Raw genomic sequence first — 22,045 nt, 5'->3', positions numbered from 1 at the left:
CCCACAACCCCTCCTCCAGTTTGATAATTTGTTAGAATGGCTCACAGGACTCAGAAAACAGTTTACATACTAGGTTATTGGCTTATTATGAAAGGATACAACTCAGGAACAGCCAAATAGAAGAGATGCATATGGCAAAGGACACACAGCTTCCATGCCCTCTCCAGGCCTACCACCCTCCCAGCACCTCCACGTGTTCACCAAACCAGAAGCTCTCTGTTCTCCAAGCTCCATACTTTAGGGAGTTTTATGGAAGCTTCATTAGGCATGGTTGATTAAATTATTGGTGTTGGTGATTAACTCAACCTCCAGCCCTTCTCCCCTCCCTGAAGGGTGGAGGGTAGGGCTGAAAGTTCAAACCCTCTAATCACTGGGTCAGTTACCTTGGCAAATAGCCCTTATCAGTAGTTATCTAGGGGCTTTCCAAAATTCACCTCATTAACATAAATTCAAGTGTGGTTGAAAGGAACTCTTTGTGAATAACAAAAGACACCCCTTTCACCTTTATTGCTCTAGAGCTATTTCAGGAACCAGGACAAAAAACAAAAGATGCTTCCATTTCTCTTATTGCTTAGGAAATTACCAGGGTTTTAGGAGCAGTGTGTAGGGGAGGAAGACCAAATTTATATTTCTTATTATAAATCACGATATCACAGCCATCATCTAACAATCTTGATTATAGTATTATTATGATTATGTTTAATATATACTGAATTCCTACTAAGTGAAGAGCACTTATATATCATATCATCTTTAAACAACTTTATGAGTTAGAGACTATTATTAAATCCCACATTATAGATAAGAACATTGCTCAGAGGGGTTATCGAATCTTCCCAAAATAAGTGACAGAGATGAACTATGGTAGCCAGTCTCTAAGAAGGCCCTCAATGATCTTTACCTCTTGGTATTCCACCCATGTGTCGTCTACTCCCATATTGAAGTCAGAGCTGATCTGTGTGCCCAATAAAATATAGCACAAGTGATGGTGTTACTGAGTCCAAGCTCGCTCTGCTCACCACATGACAGGCCAATAAATCGGAGACGAGGTGTTGAGGCAATGAATATGTCTTTATTCGGAGAGACTGAGAAGATGGTGGACTAGGGTCCCAAAAACCATCTTATTGGGGTCTGGATGCCAGTTTCTTTTATAGAATCAGAGAGGGAGAGGAGGTGAGGAAGTAAAGTAAAAAGGGCCATCAGTCTTGCAAAAGATCTCCTGGAATGACCAGCCTCCGTGAGAGGATGTGTTAATTTCTTCTTTCTTGCAGACATTCACAGGTGGGCAGGGTCAGATGGTCTCCCTGTGAGCTGAACAGAGGCACTTTAGTTTAACATTCAGACAAAGGGGCAGGGGTCCCTAAGGCAGGCCGTTATGTATGATTACAATAACGAAAGCAATGAAAAGCAAAGGTTAAAGTCAAAGAAACAGATCCAACATGGAGTCAAAATTGGCTCTTCCCTGTTACAATGGTGTATGATTCAGAAACTAGGTTATAAAAGATATTGCATCTTCAACCTTACCTTTTGAATTGTGAATTGTGAAGACACTCAAGCAGTCCTGTGGAGAGGCCCATGCAAAGAGAAACTGAGGCCTCCCATGAAGGGACAGCACCATTGAAACCAGAGGGAAGGGGGCAGGGCACAAACTGTAAAAGAATGACATAGCCCAAGGTCATGACGTAAACTGATTAGAACCAAATGGATCCAAGATGGTGGACAAGCTGACTTCCACTAGACCTTGAGCCTCAGTATATACACTCATTGTAACACATCAGAAAGCTAAATGACACACCCACCAGCACCATGACAGTTCTGAGGCCCAACATCAAAGATCAAAAAGTGGGTGGTAGGGCTTCCCTGGTGGCGCAGTAGTTGAGAGTCCGCCTGCCGATGCAGGGGACATGGGTTCGTGCCCCGGTCCGGGAAGATCCCACATGCCTGGAGCGGCTGGGCCCGTGAGCCATGGCCGCTGAGCCCACACGTCCGGAGACTGGGCTCTGCAACGGGAGAGGCCACAACAGTGAGAGGCCTGCGTACAGCAAAAAAAAAAAAAAAAAAAAAAGTGGGTGGTGGGCAAATTCCTGGAAATCTCCGCCCCTTCCCCAAAATAGCTGGAATACTCCTCCCACTCATTAGCCTATGAAATTACCCACCCCTATAAAAACTGCCAACCCCATACCTTGGTGCCTTTCTCACCTTCTGAGATGGCCCACACTCTGTGGACTGTGTTTCTCTCTAAATAAATCCTCTTCTTACCTATCACTTTGTCTGTCACTGAATTCTTTCTGCTATGAGACATCAAGAACCTGAGCTTCTTTAAGTCCTGAAACCAGGTGTGTGATCTCAGTTAAAAGAACGTGGGTTTTGGCCAGGTCCAAGTCCCAGCCACATGGGTTCAAGTCCCAATCCGAGGTGCACAGTTTCACCGTCTGTGTCAGCCACCTTGAAAGTGTATTCTCCAGTCCTAATCAAGCCTTCAGATGACTTCAGCCCCAGCCGACATCTGACAGCAACTTCACGAGAAAACCCAAGCCAGAACTGCCCAGCCAAGCCTCGCCTGAATTCCTGACCCATAGGAACTATAAGAGATAAAAAATGATATGGTTGTATTAAGCCACTAAATTTGGGGGTAATTTATTATACAGGAATAGATCATTAATACAGTTGGGCTTCAAAGTCAGATTTGTCTGAGTTGAGAACCAGGTTTCTTCATCTTTTTTTCTCTTGCTACCTCTGATTTTAAAAAAAGGGGGCTTCCCTGGTGGCACAGTGGTTGACAGTCCGCCTGCCAAAGCAGGGGCACAGGTTCGTGCCCCGGTCCGGGAAGATCCCACATGCCGTGGAGAGGCTAGGCCCCTGAGCCATTGCCGCTGAGCCTGCGCGTCTGGAGCCTGTGCTCCGCAACGGGAGAGGCCACAACAGTGAGAGGCCCGTGTACCGCAAAAAAAAAAAAAAAAGGCTTGTCTTATTGAGTGTGACCTAAATAGTGTCCCAGGAGTTACGGAATCCAGCAGAGTATTTGAGTTATAGGACATAATACAAGATTCCAAAAGTACTCAATATGCTCAGATAAAAAGCAACTCCAAATAAAATCTGTTTTCCTAATTTCTCAGTTTTTAAGTTTCAAGGGGCCATTTTAAATATGAAAACTTTTACTGAAGTAGATGAAATTTTGAAATGCTTACTAAACATTTCACTTATTAAACTTGTTATACATATTTTAAATTACATATTATATAAAATAATGTTCTAATTTAGAAATGTTATTTTCCCCCACTCTAACATCAGTAAACTATTTTACTCATATTCTTCATATGCATATTTTACATCCTTGCTATAGATATCCATGGATCAACAGCATTGGCATCTGGGAACTTGTTAGAAACGCAGAATCTCTAGCTCTCCCCTAGACCTATTGAATCAAAATGTGCATTTTAACAAGATGCCCGGGTGATTGGTGTGCACATTAAACTTTGAGATGTACTGGTCTACACAAGAGTTGTAATCACTAGTGTCCTCTGTTTTCTAGAATACACAATCTTCACTTCCATGTAAGCTGCTTGCAGTATAGCATGCTATGAACTTCTGTATGATGCTACCGCAGATGCTGCTCATTGCTCTCCCAATAGCCATTATTCTTTACCTTAACTATGGAACTCCAATTTTGTTTGGGTGTAACACTCTGCCCAGTTAGAAAAACTCAATTTCCCAGACTTCTTTGCAGCTAGGCTCGACCATACAACAGAGTTCAACTTCTGACTAACGAGAGGTAAGCAAAAATTGCTGGATGGGGCTTCAGGAAAAATTCTTCATAAAAGGGGTACTCGGGGCTTCCCTGGTGGCACAGCGGTTGAGAGTCCGCCTTCCGAACCCGGAACGGGTTCATACCCCGGTCCCGCAAGATCCCACATGCCGCGGAGCGGCTGGGCCCGTGAGTCATGGCCGCTGAGCCTGCGCGTCCGGAGCCTGCGCTCCGCAACGGGAGAGGCCGCAACAGTGAGAGGCCCGCGTACCGCAAAAAAAAAAAAGGGGGGGGGGGTACTCGGCTTGCATGCGTTTTTGGACTTGCCTCCTGATCCTAATCCTTTCTTTTATTTCTGCCTGAAATGTGGACATGAAGCTAGAAGGTGGAGCTGTCATGTTATAATCACAAGGATTAAAATCACACAATGAGGATGGTAGAGGGAAACTGAAAAGGAGCTTGTGTTCCTAGGACTGTGGTATGGCTATATCAGACTTGGACTGCTCAAATCCAAACTTCTTGCCATGTGAGAAGAATTCAAACTTTTTGTGATTAAGCCATTGTAGTTAGGCTTCTATTACATGCAGCTGAACACAACCGTGAAGCAAGCTGCAGGCACGCATTCATGTAACAGCAGGATGGCATTGCTGTGTTGTTTTTCATTTCTTCTGTAGGTATGTATTTCCCTGGTTGCCCAAATTTAACCACTTACTATACTGCTTTTAAAAGTAGTTTTAAAAAGGCTTATTTACAAGAACATTTAATCACAACCATGGGGTCATATATGCATGAATAATGACTAAATGTATGTTCATTTATATTCCTCCTTTGTTTTTAATCTATGTCCATCGGGTGACCTCTATCAGCAGCCATAATTAATATTGATAGAGTGCTTACCCATTTAGTACTTTGTTTTCCAAAATTATATAATTGAGATAGGGCCTTATAATAGGAAGACTTTGTAAAATTGCAAATGTAAGGCAATTTCCTCTTTTCTGATCATCCTTAACTTCTATTTAGGCATTTATAGGCATCAGAATAAATCTGTGTATCCAGCATTCTGAATCTAGATAGAGCCAATAGTAAGGGGGCTGACTGGAGAGGGGTCTCTCCTATGCAGGGTGATTTCTTTGGGATTAGGAATTAAAGGTAGAATAAGGAACGGAAACACATGTTTAGAGTTTGGAATAAAAATCCTGATGCAGAAGTAGTTTTCTAGAGAAGCAGCTGAATTCATTTTAGGGGCTCAGGCCCTAGATAGTGCACTTTGGGGAACGACGGAGAGGAGGTTGTATCCACATTGTAGCATAAAGGGAACTGGATAGAAAACTACTAGGAGAATGGGAGTTTCCTCCCAGAAACTTTGGGCTTTGGGTTTCCAGAGTAATATGGGATGGGGTTGTAGTTATTTATTTGGTTATTAATGGACAGGTTGACCCCAGGACACTGTAGCACTTGGGAAGGACTGGAGTTGCATCTGTAAAATCACCTGGCAGATGTGTCTGGCATATGTTTGAGATCCACTGTAGGTTTGTCGAATGTATGTTCATTTGGTCTATATCCAAGGTAATCATCAGTATAATACAAAAGCTTATCCAGAATATTAATCAAAACAACAGTTTTATCAAGCCAAAATGTTCCATACAAAACTCCAGAATTGGAATTAAAGATTCAGAATGGGCTTCCCTGGTGGCGCAGTGGTTGGGTGTCTGCCTGCCCATGCAGGGGACACGGGTTCGAGCCCTGGTCCGGGAAGGTCCCATATGTGGCAGAGCAACTGAGCACGTGTGCCACAACTGCTGAGCCTGCGCTCTGGGGCCCGCGAGCCACAACTGCTGAGCCCACGTGCCACAGCTGCTGGGGCCCACGCGCCTGGAGCCCATGCTCCGCAACGGGAGAGGCCACCGCAATGAGAAGCCCGTGCGCTGCAGCGAAGAGTAGACCCCACTGGCTGCAGCTGGAGAAAGCCCACGCGCAGCCTCGAAGACCCAATGCAGCCAAAAATAAATAAATAAATTTATTTAAAAAACACAAAAAACGAATACATAGGTAGTCTGATATGGAGAAAAAAAAGATTCAGAATGAACAAACACTTGAGGAGCATCTGCTTTGTGTCAAGCATCGTGAAGGTACTTTTACATGCACTTTCACCCGTGTGCAACTTCCCTCTCCACAGAGGTTTACTTTGCTCATCTGACCAAAATAGAAACCCCTGCTGCTCCTGCTGAGCCCTCGTGTGCTGATCACGCCCAGGATGCTCCACCCCTGAGGAGGAGGAGCCTGAACAGCCAGGAGCCGACCAGCTGGCTCTGAGCACCTGTTCCATTGTCTCGCTCTCACCCCCGCAAGGCTTCTGGGTAAGAATGAATTTTTTTCTAATCTGAATAATGCATGTCATTCCTATTCTAGAGCTATACTTATGCCTAAAACAAACAATGCCCTTCCTTAAGTCAATATCTTTCCACTGAGACATCTATCGCCTATTAACTTCACCTGACTATATCTCAGTCAACGGAACTAGCGGAAGTCATGTAACAGAGAAACGATGATAAAGAGGGATCCCAAATTGTAGTTTGATCCCAAATTATAGTTAGGTGTTGTAGTTAAAAATTTTTTTTTTGATGTACCAGACCAATGTGTCTCAAATTTGAGAGCTATATTAACCTTTTCAAGGACAAAACCTTCTCATAAAGTCCCAAGAATATGTTCACTTACTTCAGTGGGAGAAACCCTCCCTTAAAGAAACAGAAGTCTTGGGCTTTCCTGGTGGCGCAGTGGTTAAGAATCCTCCTGCCAATGCAGGGGACACGGGTTCGATCCCTGGTCCAGGAAGATTCGACATGCCATGGAGCAACTAGGCCCGTGTGCCACATACTGAGCCTATGCTCTAGAGCCTGTGAGCCACAACTACTGAGCCCAAGTGCTGCAACTACTGAAGCCTGCGTGCCTAGATCCTGTGCTCCACAGCAAGAGAAGCCACCACAGTGAGAAGCCTGCGCACCACAAGGAAGAGTAGCGCCCGCTCACCACAACTAGAGAAAAGCCCATGTGCAGCAACGAAGACCCAACACAGCCAAAAATAAATAAATAATTTTTTAAAAAAATTAAAAGAAACGAAACAAAAGTCTTATTCTTCAAAAAGAGTTTTCCAGATATGAATTATCACTGCAGATGAATGATCTCTTTATAACAAGATGATTTTTATGCTATCTTTAAGATGAAAACTCAACTTTTAAAACTGCTCACAAAACTCCCGCCTCTAAGAAACAGCAAATCCCTCTCACCTGCTGCATAGTTGGAGAAAACCTATACCAGCCCAGAGTCTATTTCTATACAAAACCATTCCCAATCACGTATGGGGTCTTTGGAGGCCCTAACAGTATAAGGCACTGTGCTATTTCCTTCTGTGTGGTTTAAGGGGAACTATATCGCGGCATGATGCTTTCAAATTGTTTCTGTAGAATATTGTTAATCTCGTTCCATTGGTCTGGGTTTGCTGGCTGTGTGAATGGTTGATGTCTTAGGCACAGGTGAAATCTTCAACTTTGTTTTGCACAAGCTTTTAAGCCCAACTTGCATGCTCAAGTTTCAGACACCCCCCTGAGATGGGTTCTCTGACCTGGAGATACCCATTCCAACCAGTTAGTGGTGTTGCAAGAGCTCCAGGGCCTTGGAGGAGCTTTGTCCTCTGAGGCTGCTGGCTGCCCAGAAATCTAAGTCATGCTTTTATGATGACATCTGGTTGCTGGCCATATGGCGTTTCAAGGGGTCTGTGATCATTTTCTGCAAGAATTCAGCAGAATCATGTTACAGTGTCCAGGGTCTAAAAGAGGCATTTGGCACTGGCACAAGAAACACATTACTGGTGACTCTGTTGGCACCATATAGAAAGGGGGCAAACCCTGGGAAAGCTTGGATTAACCCAGTAAGGGACAAAGCAAGGAAAGGATTGGCTGGGATGCCCACCAAAGATTTTGTAGTTCAAAGGACTCATAGTAGGGCTTCCCTGGTGGCGCAGTGGTTGAGAGTCCACCTGCCGTTGCAGGGGACACAGGTTCGTGCCTTAGTCCGGGAAGATCTGATGCTGCAGAGCGGCTGGGCCCGTGAGCCGTGGCTGCTGAGCCTGCGCGTCCGGAGCCTGTGCTCTGCAACGGGAGAGGCCACAACAGTGAGAGGTCCACGTACCACAGAAAAAAAAAAAAAAGGACTCATAGTAGATTTATTCTAAAATTTTGGACAGAAATTTCAGGGTGATATTTATTAATGGTTCCATTTTGTTACTATACAAACAATTGCTTCAAAAATACTGATCATTAAAAACCTCATAGAAGATATATTGTTATTTTTATTACTGGAAGGAACAGTGTCAAATCTGTGATGTTGTCTTTCATCAGTAGGGTGACAAGTGACTTTTTTCTTGCTTCTGTATATTTTCTGTAATTTCCAAATGAGCTACAATAATGCAGGAGTAGGGATTTAGACTCAAATGTTTGGCTCCACTATCTAATACCTATGTGGCCTTGGGCAAGTTATTAACTCACTACTTCCATTTCCTTCTGTAAAATGGGGATAATAATACTAATAACATCTGCTTTCATGAAGCTCTTGTGAGGGTTGAATGAGACAATACAAATAAAGAGTTAAGACAGTGCCTGGCACATAGGAACTGCACCCAAATTTTAGCCCTTGTTACTATTATTGCTGTACTTCATTGATTCTAAGACTCACTGTTTTTCTCTCTCCAATTTTAATTTCTTTCTAATTGGGATGTATCTTACATTAGATGGTGTGAAATGGCTTAAAGGACAGTTCTTTGTTCTGTCTTGATGATACATGAAACAGACATGCATCTTAAGCAATGATTTGTGTTAGCTGAGTAGTTATTTCTGACTCTGTATTTCCTGTGAGGGATATGACAGGGTAGCATTTAGCCCTGGTGCTTTTGGCCACTCTCCACCCCCTCCCTTCCTGCCTCCCCAGCTGAAGAGTACGGTGGATGCTGGGCTGCAGGGACTCACCCCTTCCTTGCCTGGTCCTCTTGGAACTGCAGTATGGAGGGGTGAGTTGAATCCAGGGGAGTGCTGGGCTTTGGGGGCACTTGCAACACACCTGGAGAAGTAGATAAGGAGTAGAATAAATTTGGGTGGCAAAATGGCAGTCTAAAATGGAAGGTTTAGGTGTGGCCACGTCGCACAGATTTTTGACCATGGTGGTTTAGTGCAGTCTGCACAGCTGTACTTTTAACTGCTGTAGCCTGCACCAGAGTCTCTTTCCCTTGGGCCACTCAGTATTTTGAACTTGCTGGTTACGGCTGCTTATGAGGCTTTATTCACAGGCCAGTGGCTGTCTTTTATAGAGGAGGACCCAGTAAATGTAGGGGATCCATGGCTGGCCTCAGCAGATAGCCATGAGGGGCTGGCGAGCAAGCCTACCCTGGCCTTGCTGTCCTCCACAGAGGTACTGTCCCCAAGTGGTGGCTTTGATGTGTAGGCTGCAACTCATTTCTTGGATTACACAGGCACACGTGCTTCAGCCTTCTGGGCTTCCTGCAATACCAGTGGGCTTCAGAGGGATTAATAGCAGAGGAGCTGAGGCAATCATCCACTTACAGGGAAAAGAGATTTTTTTGGATATACTTTTAAAGCAGCGTTCTTTTGCTGCTTTAAAATGCAGTGCAGCTGCTGTGTGTGTGTGTGTGTGTGTGTGTGTGTGTGTGTGTGTGTGTTGCAGAGCGTTTCAAGTATGAGTGCCAGACCTTGGTGGGGAGCATTAGCTGAGCTGTCTCAACTCCATTCTGCCTCCAGACCAAAGAAGTGAGCTGTCAAGGAGCTAATTTGGGGGTCACAGGACTTGTGCACAGATTCAGAAATCACTCTCCACCATGTGATCTTAATAAGGCTCAGATTCGAAAGCAGGGTTTTTAGGACTAGTGAACCCACAGCAAGAGATAGTAGAAACAGCCTCTATAGCCAAAGAGGGGAAAGGCCTGCTCACACAAGAACGTAAATGCTATGTAACGAACTGGGGCCTACATTCAAATCAGTATTGGCGTGCTAGTGAGGTACAACCTGTACTCTGATTGAAAACTATGTAACCATGTCCCATCTAGACTAACACACACCTTTTGTGGTTATCCAATTCTGATTCTGTGGAGATATTTTACAGCTTTGTAAGTTGAAAATAACTGATGGCAATGCAAAATAATTGTCTACAGACACAGAAATGATTCCTTCTATGGAGGGACAACACTTACCGCCATCCTGTGCGAAAGCCAATTTTGTATCTATTTGCACATTCATTTCAATATTCCTTACTCCATAAGAATTTGTGCTTCTTTGATTTCTCCTTTGAACCAGTTGCCTGGCTCTTCCATTTAATCAGTGAGTTAAATAAAATCTTTATCGTAAGTTCATTTTATATCTGTATGTGAGTTATGATTTTGCTTCTTTTGAAAATATCTTTTAACACTAGAAACATGGGGTTCAAAGGCTAAATGGAAACTTAGGAAATGTTAAATACACTGGGTGAGAAGGAAAGTCCCCTCAAATAAGACTGGGGATGCCACTAGGTCAAATTTCTAGACTTTGCTCAAAGCAGCAATATCTTAAATGCCCTTCTCCGAGAAAAGACAGTATGCATAGGTGGATTTCTCTTCCAATCTAGAAAATTCATAGTTCTAAAAATAATCTCTTACCAAGAGATGTTTCCCAATTGATTTAAAGTTCCCAGGTCATGGTCTCTGGACAACTGACATAAACGCTGACACACTGGCACAGCTCAAAACAAGGTGGTGCCCCTTCTCGCAATGCCACTGAATCTCTGCTGTGGTCTTGCCAACTCCTTTTGGTTTGGACTAAGTACTGAGTTCTCGGAATATAATTTTGTTCTGGGCTAACTGCCCAAGGTACTGGGGATTGGGTCATTTTCTAAATTTGGTAGCTGTGGGCCATGCTATGATAATCTTGTATGTCCTACTAACATTTAACTCTGGACTTTTTTCCAGGGTGGTTAGTAAAGATTTGGCATTAAGTAATCCACTTTTTATGAACAACATTAATTATGGTATGAGGCAGCTTAAGCTATAGCTGCTGCAAGAATCACAACTTTACCCAAGATGGAGAATCCCTCTATCAAAACTGAGCAAGATAAGATATTGAGAAGGGTGCATTTTGAACATTAATGTCTTTGTATTTTAACTCTGAAAAGCAAGGGAAATTGTTTCTGGACTTTTCATTTCTTTTGACCATAGTGACTTTAGATTCACTTTGTAACCAGGGCTTAGTTTACGGACCCCCATTGCTCTTTGAGAATGAAAAGGAGTTTCTGTTCATATTTCTATGTTGACAATTTTTTGTTGAACTATCTTAATGTTATCATTTACTGTCATGGTGAACCTGTAACAAACTATGTTGGACAGTGAGGCTGCTCAGGATTTGTGATGGGATACAAAAGAGGTAGCCAACTTTCATAATTGGGTAGAAAGTGGCTTTGACCCTAATCCACCTAGTGTATTGCTCTGATACATTTTTGAGCCTCTGGAGGCAAAATCAAAACTCCCACCAGTCGTTCCAGGATGCTATTCAAAGGGGAAGGCATTGGTATTGGGAAGCGCTCATGGTGAGAGCACACGGGATGTTACTGGCAGACTGCTGATATTTTCCCGCAAGGGGGAGGCTGTGCCCCAGGATTAATGGTTAATAGAACACAAAACTAGAGTATATGTTTGCGAAATACTTCCATGTGAAGCATGTTCATTAGGTAACACTTTCTCCACCATGAGAAAGCCATGAGTTTGGAAGGAGACAATGGGCAAGGATAGCATAGACTCTTCATTTTCTGTCCCTTCCAAGAGTGAGCTGCCCAGAGAGAACATGTATGTGCCTTCCTCCTCCACGTGCAGAGGACAGCCCTGCCAGTGCTATTGGGAGAGGGGCTAATTCCATTTCCTATACCAGGAAGCTTTTCTATCCACAGATACAAGCCCCCTTCTCCAGCATCGGTTTTATCAGTAACAGAGGTGGTAATTGGATCACATATCTGGTTGGGTTTTCTTTGGGTTTGTTTTTTTGTTCCCTAACAACATGTCATTAATCTCAGTGCTTATGAGTGAGCACAGATTGGCCTCATTGTAAATCTACTTTATCAGTGGTGATATGGTTTATTAACTACTTCCTGTGAATGAATGTTGAGCTCGTCTCGGGTCTGGCTGGTAGAGATCACACATTGTTGAGCCCTTGCATGTTCCTGTGCACTCATGTGATATAGTCTGTGTCTAAACAGTTTTACCAACTTTTGTGGCTTTAGACATTTTTTTAAACATCTTTTCGACTTGGAAGCCCCTCCTTCCCTTCCAATAAAAAGGAGGGGGGAAAACCTTATTTTACTTATTTACTTTAAAATTTATAGTACAGAAAAGGCTTTATAGGCTGTTGTCAACTTCTTTTTTTTAATTAATTAATTTACTTTTGGCTGTGTTGGGTCTTCACTGCACCACGGGCTTTCTCTAGTTGTGGCGAACAAGGGTTACTCTTTGTTGTGGTGTGCGGTTTTCTCATTGCGGTGGGTTCTCTTGTTGCGCAGCACAGGCTCTAGGCGCATGGGCTTCAGTAGTTGTGGCACGTGGGCTTAGTAGCTGTGGCTCGCGGGCTCTAGAGTGCAGGCTCAGTAGTTGTGGCGCACGGGTTTAGTTGCTCCACGGCATGTGGGACATTTCCAGACCAGGGCTCGAACTTGTGTCCCCTGCATTGGCAGGAGGATTCTTTTCTTTTCTTTTTTTTTTAATCCAGGCTTGCTAAAGTGATAAATCAGTGGGATGGGTGAGTGCTCGCTCTAGAGAAGGGTTCCTTTTATTTATTTATTTTTTTGGCCACATCATATGGCATATGGGATCTTAGCTCCCTGACCAGGGATCAAACCCATGCTCCCTGTAGTGGAAGCTTGGAGTCTTAACCACTGGACCACCAGGGAAGTCCCGGCAGGAGGATTCTTAACCACTGCGCCACCAGGGATTGTTGTCCATTTCTACTTCTTCCTTTGTGCATTGCCTCTTCTCTTTTCCCTTTTTGTTTGATGTGGTATTTGGTAAATCTATTTTATAGTAAAGATCTATACCCTTTGTTGTAAACACTGAAAATATTGACATCTGTTTCTTTTAAATTTTATTTCAAAACTCAAGGAGAAGAAGGGTGTCATTTTTGGACTATCTTTGAATCCCAGTATTGTGCACTACTGTATTAAATGGCACGTGTATTTTGTTTAAAATTATCTCTTAATCATTCAAAATAAATTAATCATATTCCAAATCAGTCTCTTATATTTAAAATTAACCCCAGAACTAGTGTGTGTTCATACACATACACACACACACACTATACATTCATTTTCAATATTTGAATGAGAACCAATTTACCTGAGGAGATATTTTAATAATTTATTCAAGAAAGAACAGCTTTGTAGAAAAATAAACCTTATCTAAGGTTCCAGGATGAGGATTTAAGCAAAATTTATCCACATTATAACAGTTTTGTTAGCATCTCAGTCTCCAAAGACATTATTCACCAAATAACTTCCCTTTTAGTGAGATACAAAAAACTGAACATGCACATACAATCACACAAGTGCATGTACTAGAAAATTCACTTATAGATTCAGAACACTGTAACCAGCTTTTCAGACCCCGTTATCTCTATTTTTATTTCTTTCAGTTATTTGCTCCACTTTTATCTTTCTGCATTTCCCCACATTACTTAAGAGAGTAACATTACATACATACATACACATATACATATATGTACATACATATACATATCAATATATACACATACATATATACATATATGTGTATACATACACATTCATATATAATATATTTATATTTTCTTTTTACTTCACAGTTGATGCTGTGATATTAGTTTTATATCAGGTAGTTGTAGATATGTTCCTTTTATCATCAGAAAAAAAGTTTATGTGCAAAATCTTCAAGTGTTACCCATGTGAAAAACAATAGCGGGAATTCCCTGGCTGTCCAGTGGTCGGAACTCCGTGCTTTCACTGTCGGCAGTGCAGGTTTAATCCCTGGTTGGGGAACTAAGCTACCACAAGGTGTGGCCAAAAAATAAAAATAAAAACAAGAAAAACGCTAGCATAGAGGAAGTAGGATCCATTTGACAATGCGCAGTAAAACTCTCAGCTATCCAGATCCCCAAAGGGGTCGAGATCCATGTGTCTCAGGCCCTATCCGTCTGGAGTACATTGGAGTAGCTCATGATTTCACTGGCTGTGCCTTCTACCCACTACTGTGGGGTTTCTGGCCTTTTCCAAACCCCTGGAGGGTCTCATGTGTTGCCCACACACTCTGCTTTCAGCTACCAGGGAATGGCTGGTAGTACTCCACTGCCTGGGGCACACTTCACAGGCCTGCAGGTAGGCGGCAGTGAAGAAACACAGAGGAAGAGAGGACGTGGGCCAGAGGGCAGTAAGAGCCACAGTTTCTCAGAATGCCCCCTCTCTCGTTCAGTCACCACTCTCCTGCACCTTCTTTTGTAGGTGCTCCTTTTCCTTTCTTTTTTTTGTTTTTTGGGGTTTTTTGGCTGCACTGGGTCTTCATTGGTGCGTGTAGGCTTTCTCTAGTTGCAGCGAACAGGTGCTACTCTTAGTTGCAGGGTGCGGGCTCTAGGTGCGCAGGCTTCTGTAGTTGTGGTGCGTGGGCTCAGTAGTTGTGGCTCGTGGGCTCTAGAGTGCAGGCTCAGTAGTTGTGCTGCACGGGCTTAGTTGCTCCATGGGATCTTCCCGGACCAGGGCTCGAACCCATGTCCCCTGCACTGGCAGGCAGACTCTTAACCATTGCACCACCAGGGAAGTCCCTCGCTTTTCTTTAGGTGAGTTTCTTCTCCAGGAACCCTGGAGTCCTCTCCATGGGCCTTTCTTGTCATGCTCACCTAGCTCTAAGCCCTAGGTCAGGCCCAGCTGGGGTTTAAGCGAAGGCTCCTATTACATTTTCTAGTTGGTTGAGTTGCAAAGAGTTAAACATGTATTCACTGGAAAACAAAATTTCAAAAATGTTTTAGATGGAATGCAGCTCAGTCTTCACTAATGTCTTAAACAATGTAATTTGAACGTGAGTCAAACTTTCCTTATTGACTCAGGGTCAACATTGTGAACATGACTGCTGGCACCGTTCTGTAATATAGCTATTTCCTGTCTGTTGAGGGGTGTAACTGTCTGTCTCCATTCCTAAACTGCTATGCTGTTGAGTATCCTATGTGTTTTATTCATGGTTATAGTGCCTCCCTTGCTGCCTTTCTATCAGCTGTCATGTCTTGTAGTGAACATCCTTGTGAATTAGAAACTGGAAAAGAAATCTTAATAAACTAGGTGTAAAATAAGAATAAATGGGCTCTGCTGAGAGCTATTGGAGTTTTCCCATAAAGGCCATGCATGACCTCGAGCGAACATGGGGAATCTTCATTTTGGGGTCTTCATTTTGGCTGCTCTGCTGCCTTTGTGATTTAGCACTTGGGTCACAGCTGAATCTCTGATCTGTGACTATACATCCTGATTTTTCCATGAAAATCCTGGCATCCTGGAGTAATATGTTAATAGTGTCCTGTTTCATTCTCAAAAGTGTTCCAGATAGGATCATAGATTCAGTGGTCACCCTACAGATGAGTGATGTCATCAGCATGAATAAATACTGTACTAATTTCTTCTCCGAGTGATCTGTATATCAGGATTGTACTCTGAGTCACAAAAAAATTTAAAAAGAAAACATGAAAATATATGGTAGAGCTCCATTCTAAAGATTTCTAGATTTGTCCGCCCAACAGAAAACTGAGATGGAAGAAGGAAAACTCATATTAAGTGCCTCCTGTTTACTTTGTTCTTTATTAGATACATTCACATTTACCAAACTTGTTTAATCCTTAGGGTAGATGTAATTCCTTTTTACATAAAAGGAGAATTAGCTCACAAACCTTGGGGATGACAGAAAGAAAGAAAAGATAAGCCTTGTACCATTGATGGACTTGTGTCAGATTCTTTCCTTCTGTTTCCAATCACAACATATGTCAGTGTCATACAGCCAGCTGGAGTACCTCTTCCTGGTAACTTTATAGCATTGTCCTCACTTTTAGTTAAGGGGCAGAGGTCGGGTAGAAAAAGAAAGGCTTAATTTAATTCTGAAATATTTGGAAAGCCTTGGTTTGGAAGAAGTGCTGAATATTATATCATAGCTTTAGGTAATTGTAAACCCTACCCAACTGATTACTGCTTTAGTTTCTAAGGTCTGTGATTTGAATAACATTTTAAAGCTTGTAATGAGTCAAAGGAATGGAAAATCGTGGGGGAAAATATGACTTTAACCATTCTGGGTGTATTTGAAAATGCAAGCCTTCAGGTTTAGAGTGCAAAATAATAGGATTCTGAGGAATATGGGATGGTACCCAGTCCATCCATAATCATTTTAAAAAATGTATTAATACATTAGGGCTTAAATAAGCCATTTCATTTTTTATATAGTTTTTTCCCTGTTTTTTTTAAATTTCTGTTTTCTTTTTCCTGCCTTTCTGTAAGTTACCTGGACATTTTTTGAAATTCCATTTTGATATATCTAGCATTTTTTAATGTAGCTTTCTGTATAGGTTTTTTTGTGGTTGTTCTGGTTATCACATTATACACACATAAATTATCAGTCTATTTTTTATATTATTCTTTTTTGAAGTATAGTTGGTGTACAATATTATATATGTTTCAGGTATGCAACATAGTGATTCACAATTTCTAAAGGTTATACTTCACTTAAAGTTATTATAAAATATTGGCTATATTCCCTGTGCTGTACAATATATCCTTGTAGCTTATTTACTTTACACATAGTAGTTAATCCCCTAGTCCTATCTGGCCACTCTCCCCTTCCCTCTCCCCACTGGTAACTACTAGTTTGTTCTCCATATCTGTGAGTCTGCTTCTTTTTTGTTATATTCACTAGTTTGTTTTATTTTTTAGATTCCACATATAAGTGATATCATTATCATAGTCTATTGGTGTCAACATTTTACCAGTTCAAATGGAGTGTAAAAAACTTATTTCCTTTTAAGTCCCTTTACTATCTCCTATTCATAATATAATAGTTGAAATATTTCCTCTATAAACATTGAAAACCATTTGCTTCAATGGTCAAACATAATTTAGGAACTCAAGAGGAGAGTCTATTGTATTTTACCCATATTTTTACTATTTCTGTTGTTCTTCCTTCCCTTCTGATGTTCCAAGATTCCTTCTTCTATTATTTCTTTTCTGTTTCAAGAACTTCCTGTAGCCATTTTAAAGGGTGGTTTTGCTGGTGACAGAGTCTCTTAGTTTTCTTTCATCTGAGAATAATCTTGATTTCCCCTTCATTTCTGAAGGATATTTTTACTGAATATAGGATTTTGGGTTGACAGTCCTTTTAGCACTTGACAAATGTGAACCATGTCCTTCCAGCTTCCATGGTTTCTGATAAGAAATCTAATATCAAATAGTTTTTCTCTTATTGGTGAGGTGTTGTTTCTCTATGGTTTTTTCAAGGTTTTTACTTATCTTTAGTTTTTAGAAGTTTGGTTATGATATCTTGGTGGGGATTTCTTTAGGTTTATCCTATTTGAAATTCCTTTAGCTTCTTGAATGTGTACATTTATGTCTCTTGCCAAATTTCAGAAAAATTTCAGCCATTATTTCTTTGAATTTTTTTTTCCCATCTTTTTTCTCCTCTCTTTCTAGGACTTCAGTGACACAAATGTTAGAACTTTTGTTATGGTCCCATAGATGCCTGAGGCTCTGTTTTCTAGTTTATTCTCTCTCTGTACACATTAGGTAATTTCATTGTTCTATCTTCCAGTTCAGTTTCCTTCCTCTTTCCTCTTCATCGTGCTGTTGAACCCATCAATTGAGGTTTTTATTTTGATTATTGTATTCTTCACCTCTAAAATTTCCTTTTGGTTTTTCTTTATGTCTTCTTCCTCTTTTTGTTTGTTTGTTTTTTGATAAGACTTTTTTCCCCATTTGTTTCAAGTATGTTTGTAAATCTTGTTGAAGTAATTTTATGACAGCTGTTTTAAAATCCTTGTCAGATAATTCTAACAACATCTGTGTCATCTCAGTATTGGTATTTTTTTTAATTGACATTTCTTATTCAAGTTGAGATTTTCCTGGTTTTTGTTATACAGTGATTTTTTTTAATTGCATCTGGACATTTTGGGTATTATGTTGTAAGACTCTGGATCTTATTTAAATCTTCTATTTTGGCAGGCCTCCTCCAACATCACACTGGCAGGGGAAGATGCTGCTAGGTTCCCAGTTCAGTCTCTTTTGATACCCCTAGGAGGAGGAAAAGGCACTTCATTATAGCTGGGTGAGTGTGGAAATCTAAGCTCCCCACTGGACCTTTGCTGACAGGGTGGGGTTAGTTTTCCCCATAGTGTTGGGCTGGAGTTGGGTGGTTTTTGTCAAAAATTTTCTGTCTTGCTGGGCTGACCTAGTAGAGAGAACAGGCTTTAGGTAGAGAGAACAGGACTTTGGCTAAAGAGAATAGGCTTTTCTTGTTCCATTTTTGTCTGTGTCTGTTGGTGTTTCTGGGTTCCAGGCTACTTCCGCACCCAGTCCAGAATATATAAGGCAAAAGAAAACCCAGAGAATTCACTGCCATGTTGTTTCTAAGGTTCCAAGGTCCCTGGCTGGTCTGTCTTCTCTCAATCTTTCAGAGTGTTCTTATGTTTGTTTTATATACAATATACATACAGGGATTGGCTATACCTGGAGGAAGGAATAGGGAGAAATGCACCCAGTCTAGCTTCCAGTCATAATCTTTTAACCCTTTTGATGCACCCTCAGTTTCCAAATATTTTGAAATAACTGAGCTCCAGAAAGTTCTATAACCAAGGTAGATATGTGGATTCCTGTGTCAGCTGGTTCCATCAACTAGTCACATAAGTTTGAGTTGTCATTTGTAACTGGGGATATTAATTGAGGAGCAAATTTACATTGACTGACTTACCTTTTTCACATTGCATTCTGCAAGCTACTTTGGGCCACATTTCTTTCTTTTCTGAAATCATATGTAATTCTTTAGGCTAAGTCCCTAGTCTCTATCTCCTGAGTGAATATAAAAGTTTTTCCTAATTGGAGAATTAATTTCAGAAAAGTTTGCTTTGGATTTAGAAGTGAAACTGCTTCCTCTAATCTCAAAGTGCATTTCAAATATAGGCTCCATTTGTAGAGTTTACCTGTGCCCTGTGTTTGCTGAGTAAATTTCAGGGTGTTACAAGTTGCTTTTCAAGTGATGGTAAGTTTTGCTCTCAGTGATATGAGTCCTGAATTTGGGCAGCTCCAGGTTGAGGACCTAGAATATGTGCCTGGATGGAGCCTCCAGAGTGGTGGCTTTGGCAAAGGGGATTAGGGAAGACCCCAGGTGATGAGGGGGCTAGGGCAGTGGTCCCCAACCTTTTTGGCAGCAGGGACTGGTTTCATGGAAGACAGTTTTTCCACGGACTGGTGGGCGGGGCGGGGGGGAGGGATGGTTCAGGCCGTAATGCGAACAATGGGGAGCGGCAGTTGAAGCTTCACTCACTTGCCGGCTGCTCACCTCCTGCTCTGCCGCTGGGTTCCTAACAGGCTGTGGACTGGTACTGGTCCACGGCCCGGGGGTTGGGGACCCCTGGGCTAGGAGATGACAAGCAAAGGAAGAGAAATGCATGCTACAAGGGGTGAGAGAGCACAGTGGTGTGGTTGAAGCTCCAAAGGCTAGAGACAGGAGACCACCAAATGTGGCATATCCCTGAAAGTTAGTCAATATGGCTGACTATCAGGGTGGAGAAAGCCAGATATTTTGTCCTGTATTATGATATTCCAATGAACTGTCACAGGAATTGCAAACTCAGACGTCTACAGGGACCAGGGTGGTGACATGGTTATGAAAAATATTTCCTTTCTTCTTAGCTCTATAATAAAATCAATAACTCTAGGATGATTATAATTAGCAAAACCTTCCAATGGCTTCCCATCTCACCCAGTAAATGACAGTAGTCTACGGGAACCCACACCATCTCTATCCTATAATCTCTCTGACCTCTTATCTTATGTACTTATTCAATACTTTGCTCCAAACCACATTAGCTTTTTTTTTTTTTAAAGAGAAAGGTTTATTCAGGGAGAAATACATCCCATAGACAGAGTGTGGGCCATCTTGGAAGGTGAGAGTGGCACCAGGGTATGGAGTTTTCAGTTTTTATAGGAGTGGGTAATTTCATAGGCTAATGAGTGGGAGGTGTGTTCCAGCTATTTTGGGGAAGAGGTGGGGATTTCCAGGTGTTGGGCCATTGCCCACTTTTTTGACCTTTTGTGGTTTGCCTTGGAACTGTAATGGCGCCTATGGGTGTGTCATTTAGCTTTCTGATGTGTTACAATGAGCGTATACTGAGGCTCAAGGTCTAGTGGAAGTTGACTCATCCGCTGTCTTGGACCTATTTGTTTCTAATCAGTTTATGTCTTGTCCTCTGGCTATGTCATTCTTTTAAGTGTTGTGCCCTGCCCCCTTCCTGTCTCATTGCCCCCTCAGAGATTTTACTCCCATAATATTATGGGAAGCTGAGGGGCGAAGGTCTGTCTTCTGTAGCTGCTTCAGGGCTGAGTAGGGGCATCGACCCTGCCTGTCAGGGAGTAAAATCTCTGGATGCCTGATCTAGGGGGCCCAGGGGCAGGACAGCTCTTGTTTTGAATCATTATGGGCTGGAATCCTTGCATAGTCATCGTCTTGATGTGGAACTGGTTGTAACTGCTTCCATAGCCTTTCTATGAATCTCCTTGATGATGAAGCATAACAGCATCAGAGTACAAGAATAACTATAAATGACAAAAGACTTAAAAGGCATGATTAAACATCTGATTATAGTGTAATCAGTAAAGAAACTTGGTTACAATAACCAGAATTACAAATGACTGCATTTAACTTAACATATTATATAATTCTAGTTAAATATTTCTCTTTGAGATACTTTAGGGGCCCTCTAAAGTATCCCAAAGTTAGCTGGAGATCAAAAGAATTTTAATTAAAATTTGATATTTGGGAAGTTTGTCAAAAAGTTTCAAAACATTTGATCAAATAAGATCATAGGTCACAGACTTCCCTGTTAGTGCAGTGGTTAAGAATCCGCCTGCCAATGCAGGGGACATGGGTTCGATCCCTGGTCCAGGAAGACCCCACATGCAACTAAGCCCATGTGCCACAACTATTGAGCCTGTGCTCTAGAGCCCACACACTGCAACTACTGAAGCCTGCATGCCTAGAGCCCATGCTCCACAACAAGAGAAGCCACCACAATGAGAATCCCGCACACTGCAACGAAGAGTAGCCCCCGCTCGCCGCAACTACAGAAAGCCCGTGCACAGCAAAGAAGACCCAGTGCAGCCAAAAATAAGTAAAATAAATAAATAGATAAATAAGTTACCTACTTAAAAAAAAAAGATCATAGGTCACTATGAGACAATACTTATTGTTTTTAACCAAGGTTACAAGAGATCTCAAAAGTAAATATGGTCACTTAAAGGTAAAGAAACTCATACAATCTGTTATCAAAAGCAGCATTCCAAGAAAACTTTGTTCTCTCTTTAAAAGAAAATATTTATTTATTTATTTATTTGGCTGTGTCAGGTCTTAGCTGTGGCACGCGGAATCTTTATTGCGGCATTGCAGGGTCTTTCATTGCAGCGTGTGGGCTCTTCCTTGCAGCGCATTAGTTTCTGTCTAGTTGTGGCTCATGGGCTCAGTAGTTGCGACCTGCGGGCTCTCCTTCCATGCAGGTCCTAAGCAGAGACCCCGTCCCTGCCTAAGATCCACCCCCTGCCTAAACTCCACTCCCCCATAAGCAAGGCCTTTTTTTTTTTTCTTCATTTTTTACGTTGGGGTTCTGTTTTACCTTGTTGTTGTTGACTCATTTATATTTTTATTTTTTCTAATAAATCTTTTATGTTTCTAATTTTATTTTATTCTTTATACTTTGTTATTGTTCTGCTCCTTTAGGCTTGTTCCCCCCCCCCTTTTTTTTCTTTTTTCTGTTGTGGTTTTGTTTTACCTTGTTGCAATTGTTTCAATTATATTTTTATTTTTCCTAATATATTTTTTAATCTCTCTAATTTTATTTTATCTTTTATTCTTTGTTACTGTACTGCTTCTTTTCTTCCTTCCTTTTTCTTTTTTTTGCCACATCACGAGGCTTGTGAGATTGTGGTTCCCAGGCCAGAGGTCGGGCCTGAGCTCCTGTGGTGGGAGCG

The 22,045-nt window shown here is 41.8% G+C and overlaps 1 protein-coding gene across 1 annotated transcript in view; it reads left to right on the top strand.

Moving 5' to 3' along the window:
* The first annotated feature begins 8,707 nt into the window (after nt 1–8,707).
* TMED7 (transmembrane p24 trafficking protein 7) overlaps nt 8,708–22,045 on the top strand; it is a 143,405-nt gene continuing 130,067 nt past the window's right edge. Inside the window, exon 1 of the mRNA XM_081231110.1 lies at nt 8,708–8,804. Within this exon, the coding sequence (XP_081087236.1) occupies nt 8,742–8,804 (63 nt within the window). The 5' untranslated portion in view covers nt 8,708–8,741. The remainder of the gene's footprint in view (nt 8,805–22,045) is intronic.

The sequence above is a fragment of the Mesoplodon bidens genome (assembly GCF_964165515.1).
Source record: "Mesoplodon bidens genome assembly, chromosome: 4".
NCBI classification, from domain to species: Eukaryota; Metazoa; Chordata; class Mammalia; order Artiodactyla; family Ziphiidae; genus Mesoplodon; species Mesoplodon bidens.
The sequence above is the reverse complement of the archived record's forward strand: the minus strand, read 5'-3'. Positions and strand labels throughout refer to the sequence as shown.